The sequence below is a fragment of the Chamaea fasciata genome, unplaced genomic scaffold (assembly GCF_029207755.1).
Source record: "Chamaea fasciata isolate MVZ Bird 193981 ecotype frontalis unplaced genomic scaffold, bChaFas1.0.hap1 SCAF_6, whole genome shotgun sequence".
In the NCBI taxonomy this organism is placed as follows: domain Eukaryota; kingdom Metazoa; phylum Chordata; class Aves; order Passeriformes; family Sylviidae; genus Chamaea; species Chamaea fasciata.
Genome location: NW_027094091.1, coordinates 60,163,156 through 60,183,234, shown reverse-complemented (window position 1 = coordinate 60,183,234; position 20,079 = coordinate 60,163,156). Strand labels below are relative to the sequence as shown.

At 40.6% G+C, this 20,079-nt stretch overlaps 1 protein-coding gene across 3 annotated transcripts in view; it reads right to left on the bottom strand.

Moving 5' to 3' along the window:
- Positions 1–20,079, bottom strand: part of ZNF827 (zinc finger protein 827) — a 113,233-nt gene that overhangs the window by 16,471 nt on the left and 76,683 nt on the right. For 2 of the 3 annotated variants that reach the window (XM_066186530.1, XM_066186531.1), the window contains exons 7-8: positions 19,804–19,861; positions 15,207–15,310 (exon numbers count right to left, since the gene is read on the bottom strand). In XM_066186530.1, coding sequence (XP_066042627.1) covers positions 15,207–15,310; positions 19,804–19,861 — 162 coding nt within the window. Of the gene's footprint in view, positions 1–15,206; positions 15,332–19,803; positions 19,862–20,079 lie in introns of all 3 variants that reach the window. The other variant, XM_066186529.1, reaches the window with a different exon arrangement.

Here is a 20,079-nt window from a genome sequence, read left to right as displayed (position 1 = left end):
AGAGCTCTCTGTGCACCCCTACGCCCTGTCCCAAGGCAGTCAGCGTTGCTAGCCTTAAAAGAACACCTTACGCAGTGGCCAGGAAGAAGATGGACTCAGGCCAGCTAACGTTAAATAATAAATCGCTGTTGTGAAAGATGTCTTACAGAAAACCATTGTTCACCATGACATCCCCTACACTGAAATGAAAAGGAAACCAAAGAGAGAGACGAGAAAAAAAAAAAAGCACTCGATACAAGATTTCTGCTTTAACTGCCCAAAGCAAGTTCCCAAACTCCTATGTTAGAAAATCGTACAAGACAAAATTATATTGAACTTATTAAGGAATAGATTGCATTTCTGTGTGAGTTTTGGAGTTTAAAACAAAATACGTGCTCAGTAAAATGAAAAGCCACCAAGTTCTCCAGTGCAACATTAAAAAGAAACAGAAGGATTAAGCCTCAGGATATTACAAAGCTAGTGATAAAATTATTTTGAAATAACTTTGCATAGAACCCTTAAGAGTTAAGAATCTTACGAAAAGGTAAGATTTAATTAAATATAGTGAAATACATCTTTATGGACACCTTTCCTGCTCTCCTGCATCACCTGACATTGCTCCCCTTCTAGCCACAAGTCAACTTCATAATGAGTAGCTGTGTAGAGCTGATCATCCAAGAAGTGGTTAGGAACTGCTACCATCTGTATTTTCTCTGAGATGAGGACGTCAACTGCAGAAACACTGTTCTGTGCCTCCTCTTCCTCTTCCACATAGATTTAATTTCTGGCAAACAAAGCACAGCAGCTTGAGAGAGTCACCGTTTACCCCTTTCCTGAGGTTTGGGGCATAATTCTGAACACATTTGTATTTTTAGTTTTCACATTTAGTGATTAATCTTGTCCTCTCCCTCTCCAGCTGGTGATTTCAATACCGAGAGTGTATTAACCACCCCTTCTGAAAGGTCTTTACCCTGGCTTTTGTCAGGATATGCCTGGAGAGAGGACACCATATCTGCTGGAAGCTGTAACTGAAGAAGAGGACGAGGCATGACCTGAATACAAAAGTGACTGTCTGGAGTCACCCAATCAGCCTTGTGGCTGCTGGTGGCTGTCAGGCACAAGAACTCCCCAGGGACTGGCTTTGGACTCTGATACTTGGATTATTTATTTTCTTTGATGTATTTGTCAATTAGTGCTCCACAGTGTTTTATGCTACGTTATGTTTTAATATGCTGTCCAATGCCATGGCCAACTTTTTATCTTTATGCAGACAATGGAAAGAATGAAACCACTATTCAAGTGAAAAAGACAAGTCTAAGAAGACAAACAAGAAGTGTGCTGAGGTATCACTCAAAGAAGGTAAATTCATGTTTATAACCTTTGCTGGTTCACTGTCTGCTCTCACAACCTGTAACTCACTTAAACAGCTGCTTCTCTGTTTTATCTTTGCACCTCCACAGACCTCAGAAACAACCAAATCTACAAGGGCAGATCCTGATGGTCAGATGGAATCCCATGGATATAAATTAAACAGATTGTTCTTTGCAATAAGTATTCCTTATAGAGATGGGATTGAGAGGTGCTGATAAGCCTCGACATAGAAGGTCAAAATTCATTTTCTCTCCATTCTTCTGGAAGTGTACATCAGAGTTATATTCTGAGTTATTCGGACAGTTTGACACCAGACAAATGGTCAAGGAGAAACCAGGTAAGTAACCTTGAAAATTAAATGAACAGAAATTCTGTGGAAACAGAAAGTGCCGGTTAGAGTGTTTTCAATAAATGCTGTTTGTAAGCCACCAAACCAGAAAATTAATAAACTGACTAAGGAACAAGGTAACCAGGGTTCTGTGAGCTCATGGTAAGAGGATGAACACTCCTGGGCAGATGTCCAACAGCAAGGCATCTCACTTTGCTAAGAAAGACTTGGGACATTAAGCAGTCATCAGGTAACTTCTGGCTGCTCCTGGCCTGAGCTGAATGGCTGCTTTTTCCTTTGAGATCTGTCATGTACCCCACATTTACCCAAGAGGTAAATACACTGCATGCAGCTCTACAAGAATGTCACAAAAGCTCACTCCATTTGTGAGGTAATTTCTGTTTGGTTATGTCTAAAAGACACAAACGTCAAAAAATTATTTATCCAGAAACAAGGTATTAAGGTCAGACAGTCATGCAAACATGGCTTTAAAAACATTTATTTGCTCAAAGAAATTTTCTTTCCTCCTTCTGTCTGCATTTATCTATCTTATTATACAGTCTTCCTATTTCGGCAGTGTTCCCATCATCAAAGATGCATTTTATTGCTTTGGAGTCTTCCCCTTACATGTTCATCCATCACCTCTGGCAAGCACACTGTATTTAAAAATTGAGAACTCCTTTTATGAAATATGTAATTATGGCTCTGTTGCAAGCTTGTTTGCCAAAAGCCTGTGAAAGGTTCCCAAGCTCAAAAATATATTGACTGTACGGAATTGCAGCGCTCCAAATACTACATATCTTACTGCCTTTCCAACTTGCTTCCACAAAGGTTTTATTTGTAGGGCCAGAATCCTTATTTCTAGTAAGTCAGTTTAAATAAACAGTGGAATCCTTCCAGGTAGTGTAGTTCCTGAGTAAGACATCTCTTAGCTTCTCTAAGGTATCAGAGATCCTGACTGGCCCTGCAGTCTTCATTTGTCACCCCCTGCATTGCTGCATCCTGTCTGGTCTTGGTTCAGGGTGTATCTTTTACTGTGAGCAGCCTCATCCCCTATTAACTGAGAGACAAGGAGTTGCTTTCTAGGCATAACGTTTTTCTGTATTCCCCACAAAAATACAAAGAAGATAGAAAACTCTAGTTTCCCCTGTGTCCTTTTTGTTTCATAAGCCCCAAAAATCTGCACATAACCAATCTGAATGACAGAACAAATGCACAGAGGAAGCGGAAAAAGTCTGCCTTCCAGTAAAAAACAAACAAACAAAAAAAAAACTTTACCAATTAATGCTCTTATTTTTTTCTCCTCAAAAGCATTTCAAATGTGTAACGTTACTATGGAGCTTGCTATGCTGGATAAAAAGCGGTAATGTTATGATAATTTAAAATCCTTGCTATGGAAGAAAGTAGAACCCAAGCGATTTTATGTATCAGCAGCACAGTACTTAAGCTGCTTTTTCTGAAAAGGAGCAACCATCAAAGTTGGAAATAGTTCAGCAAAGTGCTTGCACAGCCCACCAAAGGAGACATTAATATTGTGCACAGAAGTAGTCCAAGAGCACAACAAGAGACAGCAGTACTTGAAAAGGTCACTGAGAAACAATAAAGATATCAGAGTTTGGGGAAAGAATAAAAAACAGGTGAAAGATGAACTTTAAAGTTGACTCCATAAAGAAACATGGAAAAAAAGAGTGAAGCCCCCTTCACTGCTGAGATTGAGCCCATTGCTCAAAAATGGACAATCAGAAAATAAAGGAGAAAGGGCAAAGAAAAGACTGGGACAACAGCTGGCTTTAAAACAAAGCCACTCCCACCTTCTACCTTTGCATCAAATCTCACACCTATTTTCACTTCTCTTTTACAACAGAAGACTTCTGAGCAAACCATGAGATATCTTGTGATAATCTTCATCTGCATTACAAAGCTCTGGGATTTGCTTTTATTCTCTGCATTAAACTCAAGACTTAAGAAACAACCAAGAAGAGAGAAAAAAATCCGGTCAATTCTGTTCAAGGTGGCCGAAGTTGCAAATTTTTAAGGAACCCTAAAGCTACAATAATGCTGCAGTCATTACCTGAAAACTACTTTTACAACGTGTACATCACAGGCATCGATTTAAGGATAATGCTGGGCAACAGGGCATTTCCCCCAGCTTGTATCACCACTGCCTTGCTTTAGCATAAAGCATGAACAGGACTGTCTTGTGGTAACTGCATCCCTTACAAAACAAGGAAGAATAGAACAATGTAAAATTCATGACAGATGCAAAATCAGGCCCTCCCCAAGCTGTGAATTTGCTGGCTGAGAAGCAGCAGTCCTGGAAGAGTCCCTTTATCTCACTGCATGGCTCCAAGAGCTCCTCCATCAGTCACGGTTATCACAGGGAACACAGCTGGGTTTCGTGGCTGCAGATGAAGTAATGCAAAATGGTCCAGAGGAAAAATGGCTTTTTTTTTTTTTTTTTTTTTCACTGAGGGTGTTGAGACATTTCAAGAAAGGCAAAAGAAGCACCAACAAATCTGCTCCCCAAAAAGTGTTTCTCCAAGTTTTACCTGATCATTGTTGGCCAAGAACAGCTGAGCCTTTAAGCAGGAAAAGACTCTGTCACCATTACCGTTATTTTTTTTTTTCTTTTTTCTTGTTTAGAAATAACAGCTAAAGTTCAATCCTGCATCTTTTGCCAGAGAAAAGCCTGGTAATGTGCTCTCTTATCTTTGCATAATGTACTTAATTTCATTTCCTCCTGAAAATATCTTCATGACAAAAGTTAGGCTGCCATAATAATCTTATGTAAGTCTCCTCCAACTCACTCCCAAGCAGGTGGCCCTCACATCCACCCCAAGCATTTACACTGCTTGTAACACTTATTTTGGGTGCTACAACACTGAGTTCCTATGAATTTATGAAAGTATAATTTGCTCCTGTTGCTATTTTTAAACCAAAATTAATTCATTTCCATAATCCCAACAGGTTTCTACCTTTTTAATTTTTTCCCTACAATCCTGCTTAAGACATCCTTCCAAGAAATACTTTTAACAATCACTCAAACATTTGTGCACATTTAGAACCATTATGGGGCATCCGAATTTTCCTTTTTTGTTTTTGACAATGTGACAATTTCTGCTTGCAAGTCCATGGGAAATACAGGTTTTTCTTTTCTAAAGAGAAGATAATAAACACAAATAGGGCACTTTGCAGAGGCTAACACTAGTAGTTCCCCATCCAGCATTCAGATAGAAATAAAGACAAATTGGCCTTTAGATTGTATTGTTTTCTTTTCAGCTTTCTGCCTCTTTTTGGGTGAAGCAAAATCTTCTGCACTTGGAAAAAAGCTGGTGACCAGAAACCTCAGTGGGGGAATGCAAAATAAACCACCAAATATAGGTTGAGTACCTGAGCTGAGTGAATTAACACAAAATAATCAACACTGGATGAACAAGTAACTAGAAACATTTGGCCAGAGCCACCTTTGCCAAGGTGCTTGTGATTGCTGCTGTGAAAGAAAACGTTTTTGCTGCTTTTACTGCAGATTCCCCAAGTGATAAACACTGAATTTGCCATTTCCTTGAGGCCTTTAACTCACTCTTTTTAAGATACTAACATCTCTCTCTGCTCTCTCTCCTATCACCAGCACATGCATCTACCTGTAAACCATCCCCTCCTTCTGCGTAATTCTCCCATCTGCTTTTTCGCTTTTGCAGGGCACCAGTGAGCATCGCAACTGCCCCAAGCTCATCTAAAACACCCAGCAACAAATTGGGGCAAATTTGTACTCAGATTGAAATCACGCTGTAGAAGAAAAAAACCCCCAAACTTGTCTTCAGCTTTACTTAGATTATTTTCAAACAATATTCTCTACGTCTATCTATCCATCCGCCCAAAAAGTTGATGAATTTTGCATTTAATTTACTCTTAGGCAGACAGAAGATAGAAGGCAAACTTGTACAAGGTAAGATAGGTGAGGGCTGAAGAATCTCAAGGTAACTCTAAAAAGAAATGTCAGGAATGATGTGTTCCAATTCCTTTTGCAGAGCTAGAAAAGTAATTTTAAAGCCTGTCTTTCTATTTCACGTTGAGCTCGTATTTGGAAAAGTTTAATCCTTGGGAAACAATCTGACTCAGTGCTGATGCTTACGTTTACAAAAGATTCTGATATTAGGAAAGACAAAAGAGGATATGAAACCAGAGATAGGTTTGAATGAGATGCAGATTCTAAACCACAGCATGCTGAGTATCTGTAAGCCAAGTGCCTCATCTATCAAATCTCTTCCAGGAGGTTGTCCAGTCACCACTGTAGCTTTGTTATTGAATTTATATCCCAGAATTAGAGCTGGAAGGCACCCCAGGAGGCCAGCTTGTTTCTCCCTCACCCAGAGGCACGTCAGCAACTCACCAAACTTTCTCATCAGTCCCAACAGGTGCTTTTCTTACCTTTTTTTAAAAAAAAACCCCTCCTATGACAGGGACTCCAGAGGCTCCTCTGACAGTTGTGATAGTGCAAAAATACCCCTCTGCTAGAAAGTTTCACTTGGTGTCTAGCTGCAATTCCCTCTGCAGTCATTTAAGCCTGTTATTCCTTATTCTGCTCGCATGAACACAGGTAAGATTTATTATTTTCCTCTCAAAGCTGTCATTTTACATACCTGAATGCCATTATCATATCTCCCCTCTTTTCTTCTCCAGACTAAATATATTGGTAAAATTCTTCAACCTTCATGCACTGCTCATGTGCTCTAAACCTCTGACAACCGCTGTCTCCTCCAGATTGTTCTTGCATTACAGAGCCCAAAACTGAACTCAGGGCTCCAGCTGCAGAGCAGAGTTACCACATGTGCCTTACAACATTCCCAACACCTCAACCAGATGCTTGTCCTTTCTGCAATGCCAGCTCTAAACACGGTGTGTGACCAACACTAATCCCCATCCCTGCCTGGGCATTCATCCCTCCCCTTTCTTCAAGGCACTCACCATTCCTCCAGGCACAGAACTTTGATCTCACTGCATTGGCTGCTATTCTTCACAGTTTCTTCAGTTCCTCAAGGTAAGTCTGAACTCTAGTTCTGTCCTCTGGAGTGCTCATAGCACCTCCTGGCGAGGTGTGCCCCAGACATTTAATGAACATCCTTTCTCCTCCATCATCCACAACGTTAATAAAATGGATGAATGACAGAGCAAGCACAGCCCCTTGCAGACCCCACGCGGTCCCTGGGCTTTGACAGCGACACTTCCCCCTTAATTAGAGCTGTACCTACCCTGGGTTTCCCTGCTCTCTATAGCCTTAGTGTGGGAGGACACATCAGAAGCTTCACTCAAGCCCAGAGGTCATTAACTATTGTGAGGCTTTTTTCCACGTGCATCTCCAAGTTGGTTCCAGTTGTCCTTCCTGATGCCAACCGGCTTTATATTGCTCTTTTCCCTTCTTCCTTTCCCCAAACCAGTTCTACAACTTCGTGTCATTCTCCCCCAGTCTATCTTCTATCACCTGCATCAAAAGGCAGCTCCCAAGAACTTGCTGGGCAGCCCTGTGTTGTTCCAAATTCACTTCCCAGAATAATACACAGTAGACAAAGTCCCACATTTCTCACTAAGTACTTCCAATGATCGTAGCTGCTCAAAAAACTCTTCTCAAATTTGACCTCCACTTGTGTTATCTGGTTAAGAATATTTATGGCAACAACGATTTTATTTTTTTCAAAAATCACTTGCTATCGAGTAACCATTGCTTAGCAAACTTATTGTGGTAAGTTAAATAATAAGAGTTGCCAAAACAATGAGAGTTGTCAATGAGTATTTTTGCCTGTATGAGAACACTGTGCAGTATTGGAAAATAAAATTTACCCTGTATAGAGGCAGCCCATAGTAAAACAAGAAACACAAGCTTTCAGATAGATGTCAAGTGAGACAGCCATTAGATATGGACCTGAACTCTTTCTGCTTGTTTTAATTAACACCTTTCATCTTGAAAGTCCTGTAAACAACTGGCAAAATATTCAGTGCAGTGACTTCACAGGGAAAAGAAGTGAAATCTGTGTGGCCACATCAATTTGTGCGAAGTCCTGCTATTTAGCCTATACTGAGAGACTGGTCAATTCACCAGGAGCTTCATGGGATGCTCAGAAGGATATGATCACGTTCCCTGCCCAGTAAATACTAATGGTTAAGAAAAGCAAAGATACATACAAGGATGCACGTGCCGCACATCTCACTTGTCCTGCTTTAGCCAGAGAACACACCGTACACATGCTCGAGCAAGAGGCCATTTGCTGATTTGAAATGGCTTGTTCTGCATAATGAATTATATTTTCAGCTCTGAAAGGGACTCTGCTACTTATGAAAACTGTGTGGCTGCTCAGGACATGGCCTCTATTGCTGCACCACAGATCTGCACCACACGTGCAGGAGATGCAAACCTGCTTGGGAGCAGATCCAGAAAATGCTGCAATCGGTTGAAGCCGCCTTGGTTCCGATCCCAAGGAATGAACCAGAAATGTGGAAGGCTCTGCTCGATGGCTGTGGTGCAAAGTGGTTGTCAAGGCAGCTGAGTGCACAGGGAGAGAAGGCTGCACGCAGGCAGACGGTCATGGGAATCCGGAGACAGGATGCGATAGATGGAAAACGTGCCAGAGCCACTATCAGGCAGTTTAGCACTGAATTATGTTGAACAAATTCTGCAAAATCTGTCTTGCTTTGGAGAACTATGCCAAGTATAGCCCACTTCTATTGCAGTCCAACTATCTCACCTTCCCTAGAATAACTTTCCACAAGTTGCCAGCTATCTGTCTCCCGCTATCTGACTGCAGAGAGCCACCTCAGTGGCTGACAGCCCCTGGCCTTCCAGACAGCTCACACCAGTCACTTGTACCCACAAGACACTCTTTGTGTGGGAAGAATTAGCATGTTGGAGATAAGGAACTCAAATCAGTTACTAAGATCAATCTGCCACTCTGTCACAAAAATACTTTCCTAGCATGTCTGAAGCTGTCACACAGGTTGGATTTATCAGAGGGACATCTCTCCAGTATCCTTTTTCATGCACCTGTGTGGATTTTTACACAGCCACACACATGCACACCCATGTGTACACACACACACACACACACACACACACACAAAGAAGAGTATTTGGTTAAATCTTACTCCCAGACAAGTACCAGAAGAAAAATAAAATGAAAAGGGTGCTTTTGAGGACTGAGAGAGACAGACTTTGCACGGCTCAGGGAGTAGCTACAATTGTGCCCTGCAGGCGTCAATGACTGCGTGGCATCTGCTTCCAGCACCACTTTCCCCAAGCACATTTCACAGAAATCCTGAGACAGAAATGAACAGCAGGACCAAGTGCCTGATGGAACATGCCTTGGTAGTGAATTAAGTGCCACTCTCACTTTTCTACTCTGACAGGAAGCCAACAGGGGTCAGGGACTCTCATCATCAGGAAACTGAAGGGGGTATCCAATGTCTTGGATGGGCAGAGCTCATAACTCAGACCCAAACTGAAAGCAGATAAAATGATCATAAGCACTAATAATGGGATAAAGCAAGTGGGGGGAAAAGCACTACATAAGTCAATTCATATGCACGTGCACTCCCTCCTGCAATTACACTGGCAATAAAAACTGCTGTTCCATCACAGCGACAGAAACACCTGCCAGGGTCTTGAAATATTCTTTTAGGCTTTCAAAAAATGTCTGAAGTCCGGCAAACGTGATTAAGGGAATGGAGCAGCTGTCATACAAGGAGAGCCTGAGAGAACTAGGACTGCTCAGCATGGAAAAAAAGTGACTTGGTGGGATCTTTCCAACCTGGATAAATACCTGATAGGGGGAAATAAGATGAAGTCAGGCTCTTCTTAGTGATGCCAGTGTAGAGGAGGGAAGGGCACAAATTAAAACACAGGAAAATCCACTTAAACATAAGCAAATGACTTTTCTTATAGTAAGCAAGGTAAAACATTGGCACAGCTGACCCAGATTGTCCAGAGTCTCCATTCCTAGAGATATTCAGAACCTGATTGGACATAGCCTTGAGCAGCAAGATGACTCTGCTCTGAGGAAGGGACAGGAACTAGACTTCATACCTCAGCCATTCTGTGATAATAATCCACAGGTTCTGCTGTCCTGAATTAATTCAAAATCGACTGCTTGTAATCATGCTCTTAAGCCCTGGCTTTCATTTACAAATTCTAACATTTGAACATTTTAAGAAAGCCTTCCTTCAGTAAATAGGATGACCCACAATGTGGAGTTAGAGCCTTTTTGGCACTTGTAAGCAAACAACTGTAAGAAGGTGTGAATCATTCTAATTAACTACATGGGTACATAGCAGGGAAGTGACACAAGGGCAATTTAAATGCCAACATTTCACTGCTGGTCACTTCAGTGGAAATTCATAGGGTTTGTGTATTTCATAGTCTCCTAAGGCCTAAGGTATTTTCCAGGGTGACAGAAGTGGCAGTGATCCCACATAGAGAAATCAAACCCTCAAGGTGTCCCTTCATTTCTCAGTGTGCTTACAGTGGTCTCATGGTGATGACCTAAAATTCAGAGGTGGTTGCTGTAGAAGGCTGCAGAAGTTTATTTTGCTGCAGAGCATGCGAAATCAGAGCACAAATACTGCCAGAAAATAGTGGATATGAGCACCTCTGCTGCTTGGACCAAAAGAGCTCTTGCTGTCTACTTTCCAGATGCTCGGAGCCACAGAAAATTACAACATCAAGAGCTATATTGACCTCAAAGCATTTTTAAAAAGGAATTAGGCAGGAAGATACATGCAAACTCATACTAAAGAATGTGATATCTGCACAACACCACCACCGTGATTATTTATCATATTCAAGCTAAAATTCTAAACCCTCAGGGGGTATTTTCCAGCTACGGTAACAGAAGAAAATGAACAAGATTAAGTGTGCTCATGGGCACACCAGTCTCACACAAATGCTGAAATTACACATGGTTGAAGGATACAGACTCCCTCCATCCTGCACACGTCCCAACATTCCCACAAACTGTTAGGGAAAAAAAAAGATTAGCTCATACGTCCCCTGATGTGGCCACACAGGTGTTGGCACTGCTGTGTGCAGAATGTGCAAAGATGAGGCCCTGGGAGCAGGCAGGTTTTCACCTTTTAGTATTATTGAAGTTACCAGTGGAATTACTGCTCTAGAGAAAAGGACAGTGTGAGTATGAACTGGAGAAGAAGAAGAAACCTGTGCATTTGCAGAATAGTCCTGAAGTTCCAAACATACTGGAATGGATGGATTTAAAAAAAAAAAGAAATTAATCCACTACAGATGGGATTGTTTCAATATTTGGCACTGTCAATGCAAATGAAGGAGAATACCAGGTCCTTGGTAAACAGGAGAGAAAATAATGAAATATTATTATACTACACACAGACATACATGGAGAAAAAATACGCCCAAAAAGCCATGGCTGAGGGTTTCACCAATATCAATGAACCGTCCAGAAAAGCAAAAGTGAATATCACTCATCTGGCTTCCATGAAGGCAGGTTTGATTTACAGAATGAGTCAATGAGATGGTGGAAAACTATTAAAGTACATTAAAGACTGACTAAGGGTCAGGAACAGCAGCATAAGATCAAGTTTTTAATTTATCCAGTGATCTGAACTGAACTATATAGTCTGACATAAAACTATTCTGTCAAAAGAAGAATCCTATAAAACAGAAGATGAAAATGTCATTTTTTAAAAACTGACTGTTTGAAATAAAAATTTTAATTTCTTCTCCTTACCTTTTGCCAGATTAAAAGAGGCCACATCTTAATGGGGGGCAGCTGAAATTATTGAATTGGTTTGGATTGACTTTGTATTAGATATTACTTTGATACTATGGTAATTTTTGAGCAAAGTGTTTGGGATGTAGATATCAAGAATATTTTATTTCCATTTTTGAGTAAAAATGAAGTTATTTGGACAGTAAGAGTAATACAGAAAAGTGCAATATAATAATATGGTTATTAACATAGAAAATACCTTAAAAAGTGAGAGAAGCAATTCCCCAAATCTAACCAGTAAATTTGAACTATATACCCTAGGAAACTCTATCGTCCCTTCTCAGAGTATTAGGAATTCACCACAGATTATCAGGGAGATACCATGACTTCTGTGGATCTGATGAGTCCCTTTCTGACAGCTGTTGGAGATTTCATTATTTCCTCGGATACCTGAATTAAAATCAACTCTCCTGCCTGTGACACTGCTGCTGATTAGGAATACTCCACCCTTTTTTCAGGCCAAATTCATCACAATATCATTATTTATTTAGGATTTTTCTTTTCCCCTCTGCTAAATGCCCTGATCAGTGCAGTGCGCTCAGACATCTTTTAATATTCTTTCCTAATTATTTCATACTCCTTGGGGGATCTTAACTACTCAATGCCCTACAAAGAGTGCTCTGCCACTTAAATACCCGAATTTGCAATTTTCTTATAAACTGGCTATAAAGTGAAGTGGTTTGCGCTGAGGGGGCCACTAAGCTTAAGTCTCAAGGACTGAACTTTGGACCCATTGTACTTAAAAATCCTCTTTAACAGCTTCAACACACACACGCACACAAAAACCCCCAAACAAACCCAAATTGCATTAGTGAAAGCAATATCAATATGCAGAAATTTCAGAGTACTAAAGAAATAATCTTGAGAGCTAGAATAACAAGTGAAACAATTCAAATTACAAGGTCATTTGCCTAAGAGCGTAGGAATAAGAATTTCTGTTGCATGCTGAAATCATCAGCTGAAATTATAAAGGAAAAGAAAAACATGTTACTATTTGACCAGCAAGAGAGACACCAGCATGTTCTAGTTACAAAGGCTGTGATTAATCAGGAGAGGCATTTCCAATATGCACTCAGAAGATTGCAGGCTACTGAAAAAGTCAGGGGTAAAACCTCCTATGAAAGAGCACATATAGCTCTGACTACTCATATTTGCAGAAATTAATGCCCCTAAACAGAGGCAGAAAAAGGCTAGGAAATGGAAACCCTATCATACTAAAAGAGTCTAAAAGACACAGGCTGTCTCAGCTCCCCAAAACGAAGACAGGATTAGAGGAATGTAAAATGGCACATCAGATGGTGAACATTGCAAGGGACAAGAATTATCAAAGTTGAAGGACAGCGCTGGTGAAATAACTAGAGTAGAACTTGCTGTGAATAAATTCAGGCTGGAAAGAGAGTGGTCCCAATTCTTCAAAGGGGCGAGCTTCTGAAACAGCATCCTCATAAAAATAATAAGGATGACGGGATTTAAGATGGAGCCTGGTAATGAAAAAGATTGCATAATGTTACCTAGTACAGGAAAGAATTGAATTTGACACATGAAATATCTTACTGTCCTATGTTCCTGTCACTTTTCCCAAGTCCTCTGCAGCTAGGGTGCCAAAAAGTCTGCAGACAGAAAGTTGGCAGGAGCCTGGGGACGCAGCCACCCATTTTGGTGCTCACTTGGGAAGAGGCAACCGCGAGTGTGCGTGGGGTTCCACCAGGGCCACTGGACCGGGAATTTCCTATAATTTTCTTAGGCTGCTGTTTCTGCTTCTTACTGTCCTGTTTCAGGGATGAAGTAACCCAAAACAAATCTCAAGCCAAAGCATTTTTACGTGGGAGACCACGTACACACTTCCACAGCATTTTCTGTAACGCTTTCTGTAGGCCTTTCACAATGGTTTGTTTCTGTTCCTTAATGCTGCTCTTTGAAGGGATAAAATGTTTTCAGAGCTATCCATAGCACTACATAGGCTCTTTCTTCTTGCAAGGCTGAAACTAATAGGAAATTTACCTGTGGGTATTCTGCTGCTCTTTTACACGAATATAATATTTGTAATTGATTACAAATTTAAATGACATTCTTGGTGCTACTGTAAACTTGCAGTTCAGGCCCAAGAATTTGTTGTGCAGCTGAGATAAAACAACATATTTTGCGTTAGGAGAGTTGTTCCAAAAATAAAAACATACCAGAAACTGGCATTGTAAACTTTTCAGTATACTTGCTACTATTATATATCAGAGTCTTATAACCACAGAGCAACATGTATTATAATATACAGACCTACTAAGGTTCCACAAATAGATTATGGAGCAGCACAAGCATATAAAAACCCAGTTCCTCAGAAGCCATTCTAACACTCCAGGATGATCTAACCAACAAGATACTTTACATCTTTTAAGCAGAAGATCAAACCCCACCCATACTTCTAATGGCCTCACTTAAAGTGAAGACTTAGAGAGAATTAAAATTCTTATGCATTTATCTTGGTATGATGTAAGAGTCTTGCTGCTAGAGGCCGTGTCCTCTGAGGTACTGAGCCCTGCCTGAGGAGTCTGTGAATTCTCATCTTTCATCTGGGCATATGAATATTCCATGTTATGTCAAGGTCAAAAGCCAGGATTGAAAGTGCTAACCTGGTTTACATTTTAATACTTAAAAGCACCACACCTGATCTGGTTCTCCTCACCCAGAGGTATAGAATCCACTGCTTCCTTACAGAACTGTGTCTGTGCACAGCCTGGAGACCCTTGTCCTTACCCTACAATTTTTTTTTTTTCTTCTTGCTATGCATATTTACCCTTAGACAGCATCTAGCTCTTACCCTCATCTGCCACTTCACAAGCTGTCAAATGACTATTCAAGCATTAAAAAAAATGAAGGGTCTGTTAAGTTGTAAATTAAATGACAGTCTATAGCTGAAAATTAGCAGTAACGTGCCCAAAAGTTTATTGATTGCTAAGAAAAGGTGAATAACCCCCCCCACAGCTGACTGTGTAATTACTGACCTTTAGAACCCCAGAGCTATTAATTTAAGAACAGATAGCAGTGAACTAGCAAACGAGTTATTTTGCAGCAGGACGGTGAAGGCACATACCAAGTTCTTGCATGTGTTCAGTGCGACCTTGAATAGTATTATTACATGCCTGTATTTTCCATTTTAATGCAGAATACAACCCAAGCTATATCTAGACATAAAATGCCTGTCAACCAGTTCAGAAAATCAGTGGGAAGGCACCCACAGACGCTGGGGCCTTTCAGTACATTTGAAGAACTCCACATCCTTCCAGAAAGGTTCTAAATTACTGCTAAAGGCAGGAAAATTGTATTGCCAAGATCGGCCACCCTGATAGACATCCTGTAAACATTTCATCTGTACTCCAGAGATGGAGATGGAAATGGCCAGGAACAGAGAAATAGCAGATAGTAATTCAGCATCAGTACAGTGGCAGACACACACAACACACACAAAAACCCCTCACCTCTCTTGATATTGCTAAATTAAATCTGCTGTAGACTATTGCACAACTCATAGAAACAGCAGCCTAAAGACTATTAACAAAAATGCTCCAGCAGTATTTAACTTTTCTCTTTTCCTTCTAAATAATAAGCACTTATTGTAACGGAGAAATAGCTGCCTTTTGACAAAGCAAACCATACTTCAAGAGCATTGGTCAGGTGGTGGAGTTTACAGTAAGAAAATTTTAAAAATATCTGTTAACTGGAAGTAATGGAAGAAAGAAGTATCTGACCTGGTGCTGACGTCCTTCCATGAAGAGCAGTTTCATTGGGCAGGAGATCTTTTGAGTTGGAAGTGAATGGTGATTGTCTAAATGTATCTTCAGAAAAGAAAGGGCTAGAGGAAAAAACAAGATGCCTTTTTTTAAAGAAAACAGCAGTTAACAGAGGAAGAAGTAAATATGAATTTTGATCTCAACATCTTAATATTGTAAGAAATACCATCTTGTTAAAAAAAAACGTTTCATTTACAGAATTCATGCTGAAAAGTGAGGCAGCATGCTTTGGTACAATTGTATTTCAGAGTGAAAACTGAACACCTCACAAAAGGCTTTTAGCTACATTTCAACATCTCACTTTTGCTATATCACAATACAGTATGGATCGTTAAAATTAACATTTCAAAAGTTTGTATTCCATCGCCATATCTGGAGAGGGTAATCAAGAAAGGTAAAAAATATTATTATTTAATAATCTGAGGCGTACAGTAGTTATCTTTAAAACAGAACTTTTCAAATATTAGATTAAGATGCTGAATAGTTCTGTTCTGACATGAATGAAACTGCCTCCATGAATTTGATTTTTAAAGCAGGAAACAACTCATAAATTGAACAGACGCATCCCAAAGAGTATAAAGCACAAAAATTACCAGCTACATGATTTCAAAAAGAATATTTTGCCTTAGTTTTAATTAACAGGCAGAAAAAAAAGTTAATTTCAATAGTGAAATGGCATCTCTGTCAAAGTATTTGTTTTCTGCTCAAAGATCATAACAGAAACAAGAATTCCTTGTCTGCAGTACAGACAGACATCAGCCAAGAGGTGCATAAAAAAATTAAAAATAGAAAACTACAGTCTTTCTTGGAAAAATGCTTTCTAAGGGAATGTATTCCAGCTGCATGAAAACTATCTATTTCTTCTAAGCAAAGTGAAAATCACTTTAGATCTGATCTCTCCCAGACCGAGAATCCTTGACAGGCTGGTGTATAGTGGGTGTTTTAAAGGTGCAGGACAGGAGGCCAGACCATTTCTGCAGCCTTTTCTTACCCAGGAATAAAATCCAAGAATGTTTTCAGGATAAAGGACCTACTATGAGGTCTTAGAAGGAGTTGCACAGCAAGTAGTCCAGACTCACAGTACGTGCCAGCTGCACCAAGCTGACCTCACCAGTCCAGATACCCAAAGTTTCTGTCCAAAAGGCATCACTTGGTCTGTATTTCCCCTCGTGCAGTTTTTCTGCAGAGAGTGAACAAGGTGTCTCCACCACGTCACTTGTATTCTTAGTCAGACCTCTTCTGCCTCAGGGAAACTTGTTGATAATGAGCTGATTGTGAAACACTTTTGGCAACCACGTTGTTTTACTTTCCTATTAAGTTTTTTGGACATTATTCATTTTGTGCTGTTCCATATGTGACAGTGAATGGGATATTTTGGTATTTCTATAAAAGTTTGAACACATCCAGAAGTCGTCAACATTAGTCTGTGCTGAAGGGGAAGGTGTGAAGTTGCCCCAAACCTGAACGGTTTGGAGAATGCCAAGAGCTGAACAATGCAGGATATTCCAGAAAACAAGTGACCAGGATAAACCACAACAGCTCCAACACACATATGCAAAACTTAACTTCTTCCAAGACTCACACTCCCACTCAGGGGTGACATAATACAAAACAGACTGACACTGTATAAAAATACGCCATGATTTATTGCAACATTCCTCTCGCTGGTTTAATAATGATTTGAAAGAAAAACAGCAATAAAAAATGTTTTATTACTATTGTAACTCTTGAAAATCTTGTAATCCGCTCGGGTTTCCATGTTGGCCTTCCTGCTTGTGCCTTAGATTCAGTCACTGGGACACTGTTCACTGCTGGTTCTAAGCAAAATGGATGGTGCAGGGCTTATCTCTTTCAGGTTGGGTCATAGATCATGAGCAGGTGCTGTTGAAGTCCACGTCATGCCATATCCCAAGGATTTCCCTCTCGTCCACTGGCCTCTGGTGAATTACAGAACCAGAGTATCCTTGGACACCCCTTTTCTGCCTTCCTCTACAATGGCAGCCGAGTCCCTTCAGTGGTGGCCCTATTATTATTTCTATCTCAGCAGATTCCCAGTGCAAAGTATGCAGGGAGGAGCTCCTGCCTCACAGCAAGAAATTACACACACTTCCCTCAATCACTGTGCAAAGTCCTTTCTGATGAACGTTAAAGCTTTGGGGTATTTTTTATTTTTCCTCTGGCTGTACTTTTCCAGTTTCATGGCTACACAGCTCTCTAGATGAAAGAAACTTATCTTGGCATCTTAGGCTGGCGCACTCGCTTCCAGATCACTCGCTTCTCCACTTTTCTGTCTTCTCATCACACATGGCAGGTTCTACCATCTCACTCAGCCATTGAACTGTGAGGAATCCTTGCCAGTTCCGGCTGCTTAAGCAAAGTCACATGGAAGTATCTGCTGGCAAAGTCCAGGAATACTCACAGGAGGAACAGCAACAGATAGGTGACAGTAAGAAATGTTAATCGGGAGTAAGACAGCAAAAAGTGCTTGTGTGCCCCGTCTTGCTGGGGATTGCTGATTTAAGCCTCACCAGTGACACAGCTAAATCATTATGCTTCCCAGCTACTCACAGGTGGACAACACTGACCTCACCTTGGCTCTCTGCAGCTGTCAGCACATTTCACACAGCAATTGTGATTCAAATGCCTTTCTGTCATTACTCCAGATGTGGGGTGGTGAGCCAAACTGCAACACCACATGTTTTCTTGATGCAGTCCAAGTGCCTCTATCCTCCACTGGCTGCTCCATCACATTCTATTTTTGAGAAGGCGTCATACCCTTACCAGTAAAGACTTCCAGCTGTTTATTTGGTTTGGGGTGGGTTGGCTTTTTTATTTTGGCAAGGTCTTTCAACTCAATCTGTTTGAACTCGCAGGATTTAGTAGACTGACTCACTTCTCCTCTTAAGAAGCTCTCCTCATTCATGTCTTCTTCTGCTGATAAATAGGCAGGATAAGAAAAGCACCCAGAGAAACTGAACCAGGCACTCAGCATTTCATGCTCTGATAGGTAGCAGCCACTGTAAGGACAACTCAGTAAAGCTCAACACGAGTTTGACAACAGCCAACTGTGCTACCCTCTTAAAAGTTGGCAGCCAGAAGAAGGGCAAGTTATCTTTGAACTGCCCTCAACCTTTCCAATTGGAATTATCTTTGATAGATCCAAAAGTAGCTCTGGATTCTCACACCAGTCCAGCTGGTAACATCATGAGACACTGAAATCTATTTTCAACTATTTGTCAGCCCGTCCCTGCAGCACACCCTGGATGGTTAAGGAGTAGTTAGACAATATGTGCATTTCTCTCTGTTTGTATCTCAGGCTTATGCTTTTTAAGTAGCACAGAAAGCCATTGCAGGCTGCATATCTGACAAATTCCCACAACCAGCAAATATGGGAAGCATTCACTGTAACCAGAAGCCAAAAGCCAAAAGCTCAATTAAATTATCTTTCAACTTGTAACATCAAAAAGACCCTAATGTACATTTACTGAGCTGGTCAGTTTATTAAAAACAAGTTATTTATTGCAGCTGCCATGAATGAATTGGATAGGCCTAGAAATTTAGGTACAATGTATTTCAGAGACCTTTTCTTTGCAACTGAAATGTTTTCCATTCTGTCTGGGCAAAGCTGTTGTAAGTTAGCACTGAGAACTTCTGTAAAGGAGCTGCAGAGTCAAGAAGCTCTTACCCTATCTTTGAATGAACTCTTCATCACTTCAATGTGCTCAGTCTCCAACCCATCCACAACAATTAGGGAACTTTCAGGTAGGAAAGAAATATATCCTTGTCAGTTCCTGCCTACTCCTACTACCCTACACCAAGGGTTCCTAAGTCTTTACCAATTCCAGCTACCACTTACTGCATAAAAGCTTTAAATCTTCCCATAGGAACACCTCACCTTGCTGCATGGATATGTAAACACCGTGTGGGTTTGTTCCCAGCCACAGTACTGTAAAGTGCACATTTCTTTCACAGCACAGGCCACAATAGGATCATGTTTTTAACTCCTGCTTAATTTGAGTGATTGTAATAATGTAACTGTAATTTTTAACACATTTTGTTAGCACTGTCTTACAGTCTGGCTTTTAAAAATTCATCTCTAGAATGTATTGAGATGACAGAAATACTAAATTGAAATTTCTCTAAAGGAATTTAGCTAGACGGAAGACAATCAAAATCACCTCTTCTTACATTCATCCATGTCTTAAAATCCACTTGTCAGCCTGGTCTTCCCTCAAGCACTGCATGTACCATGCAGTTTAAGTTTCAGTTTTTGTTGAAAAAAAAAAATAGAATAAATAATTCTTAAAATGACATGTGACTACTTGATCAGAGGAGAACAGACAAAAGCCCTTCAGGCCTTTTTGACTTTTGAACCCTAAGCAATCAGATCTATAGTAGTCGCTTTTCAGACATGGGTTCCATTACTCACGGAAATGTCTTACACTTGTGCTATCAGGTCCCATTTGCAGGAGACAGACAGGTTTGAGTTCACAAGGCAAAAGGAGGCAATGCAATTTACAGTGCAGCTTTGCAGGTAACCATGGGCTGTACTTACCTGGCTGTAGTTCTGATGGTGTTATCTTTATTGTGGTTGTGCTCTTTGCTCACCTTTTCTGCAGGGGAACACACATGAGTTTTGCGATTAGCATATGTCATATGTTCTCTATCAGATTTTATTCAGCAGAACTATTTTAATGCTTTCAGGTAACAGCATAACCTAGGGTAATTTAGGGTAAACGGTTCCAACATGATTAGAGAATGGGCATGATTTTATTTAAATCAACACCCAACAAGTTTTTTCAGCTCCACATGTCAGCGCTGGAGCTCCGTG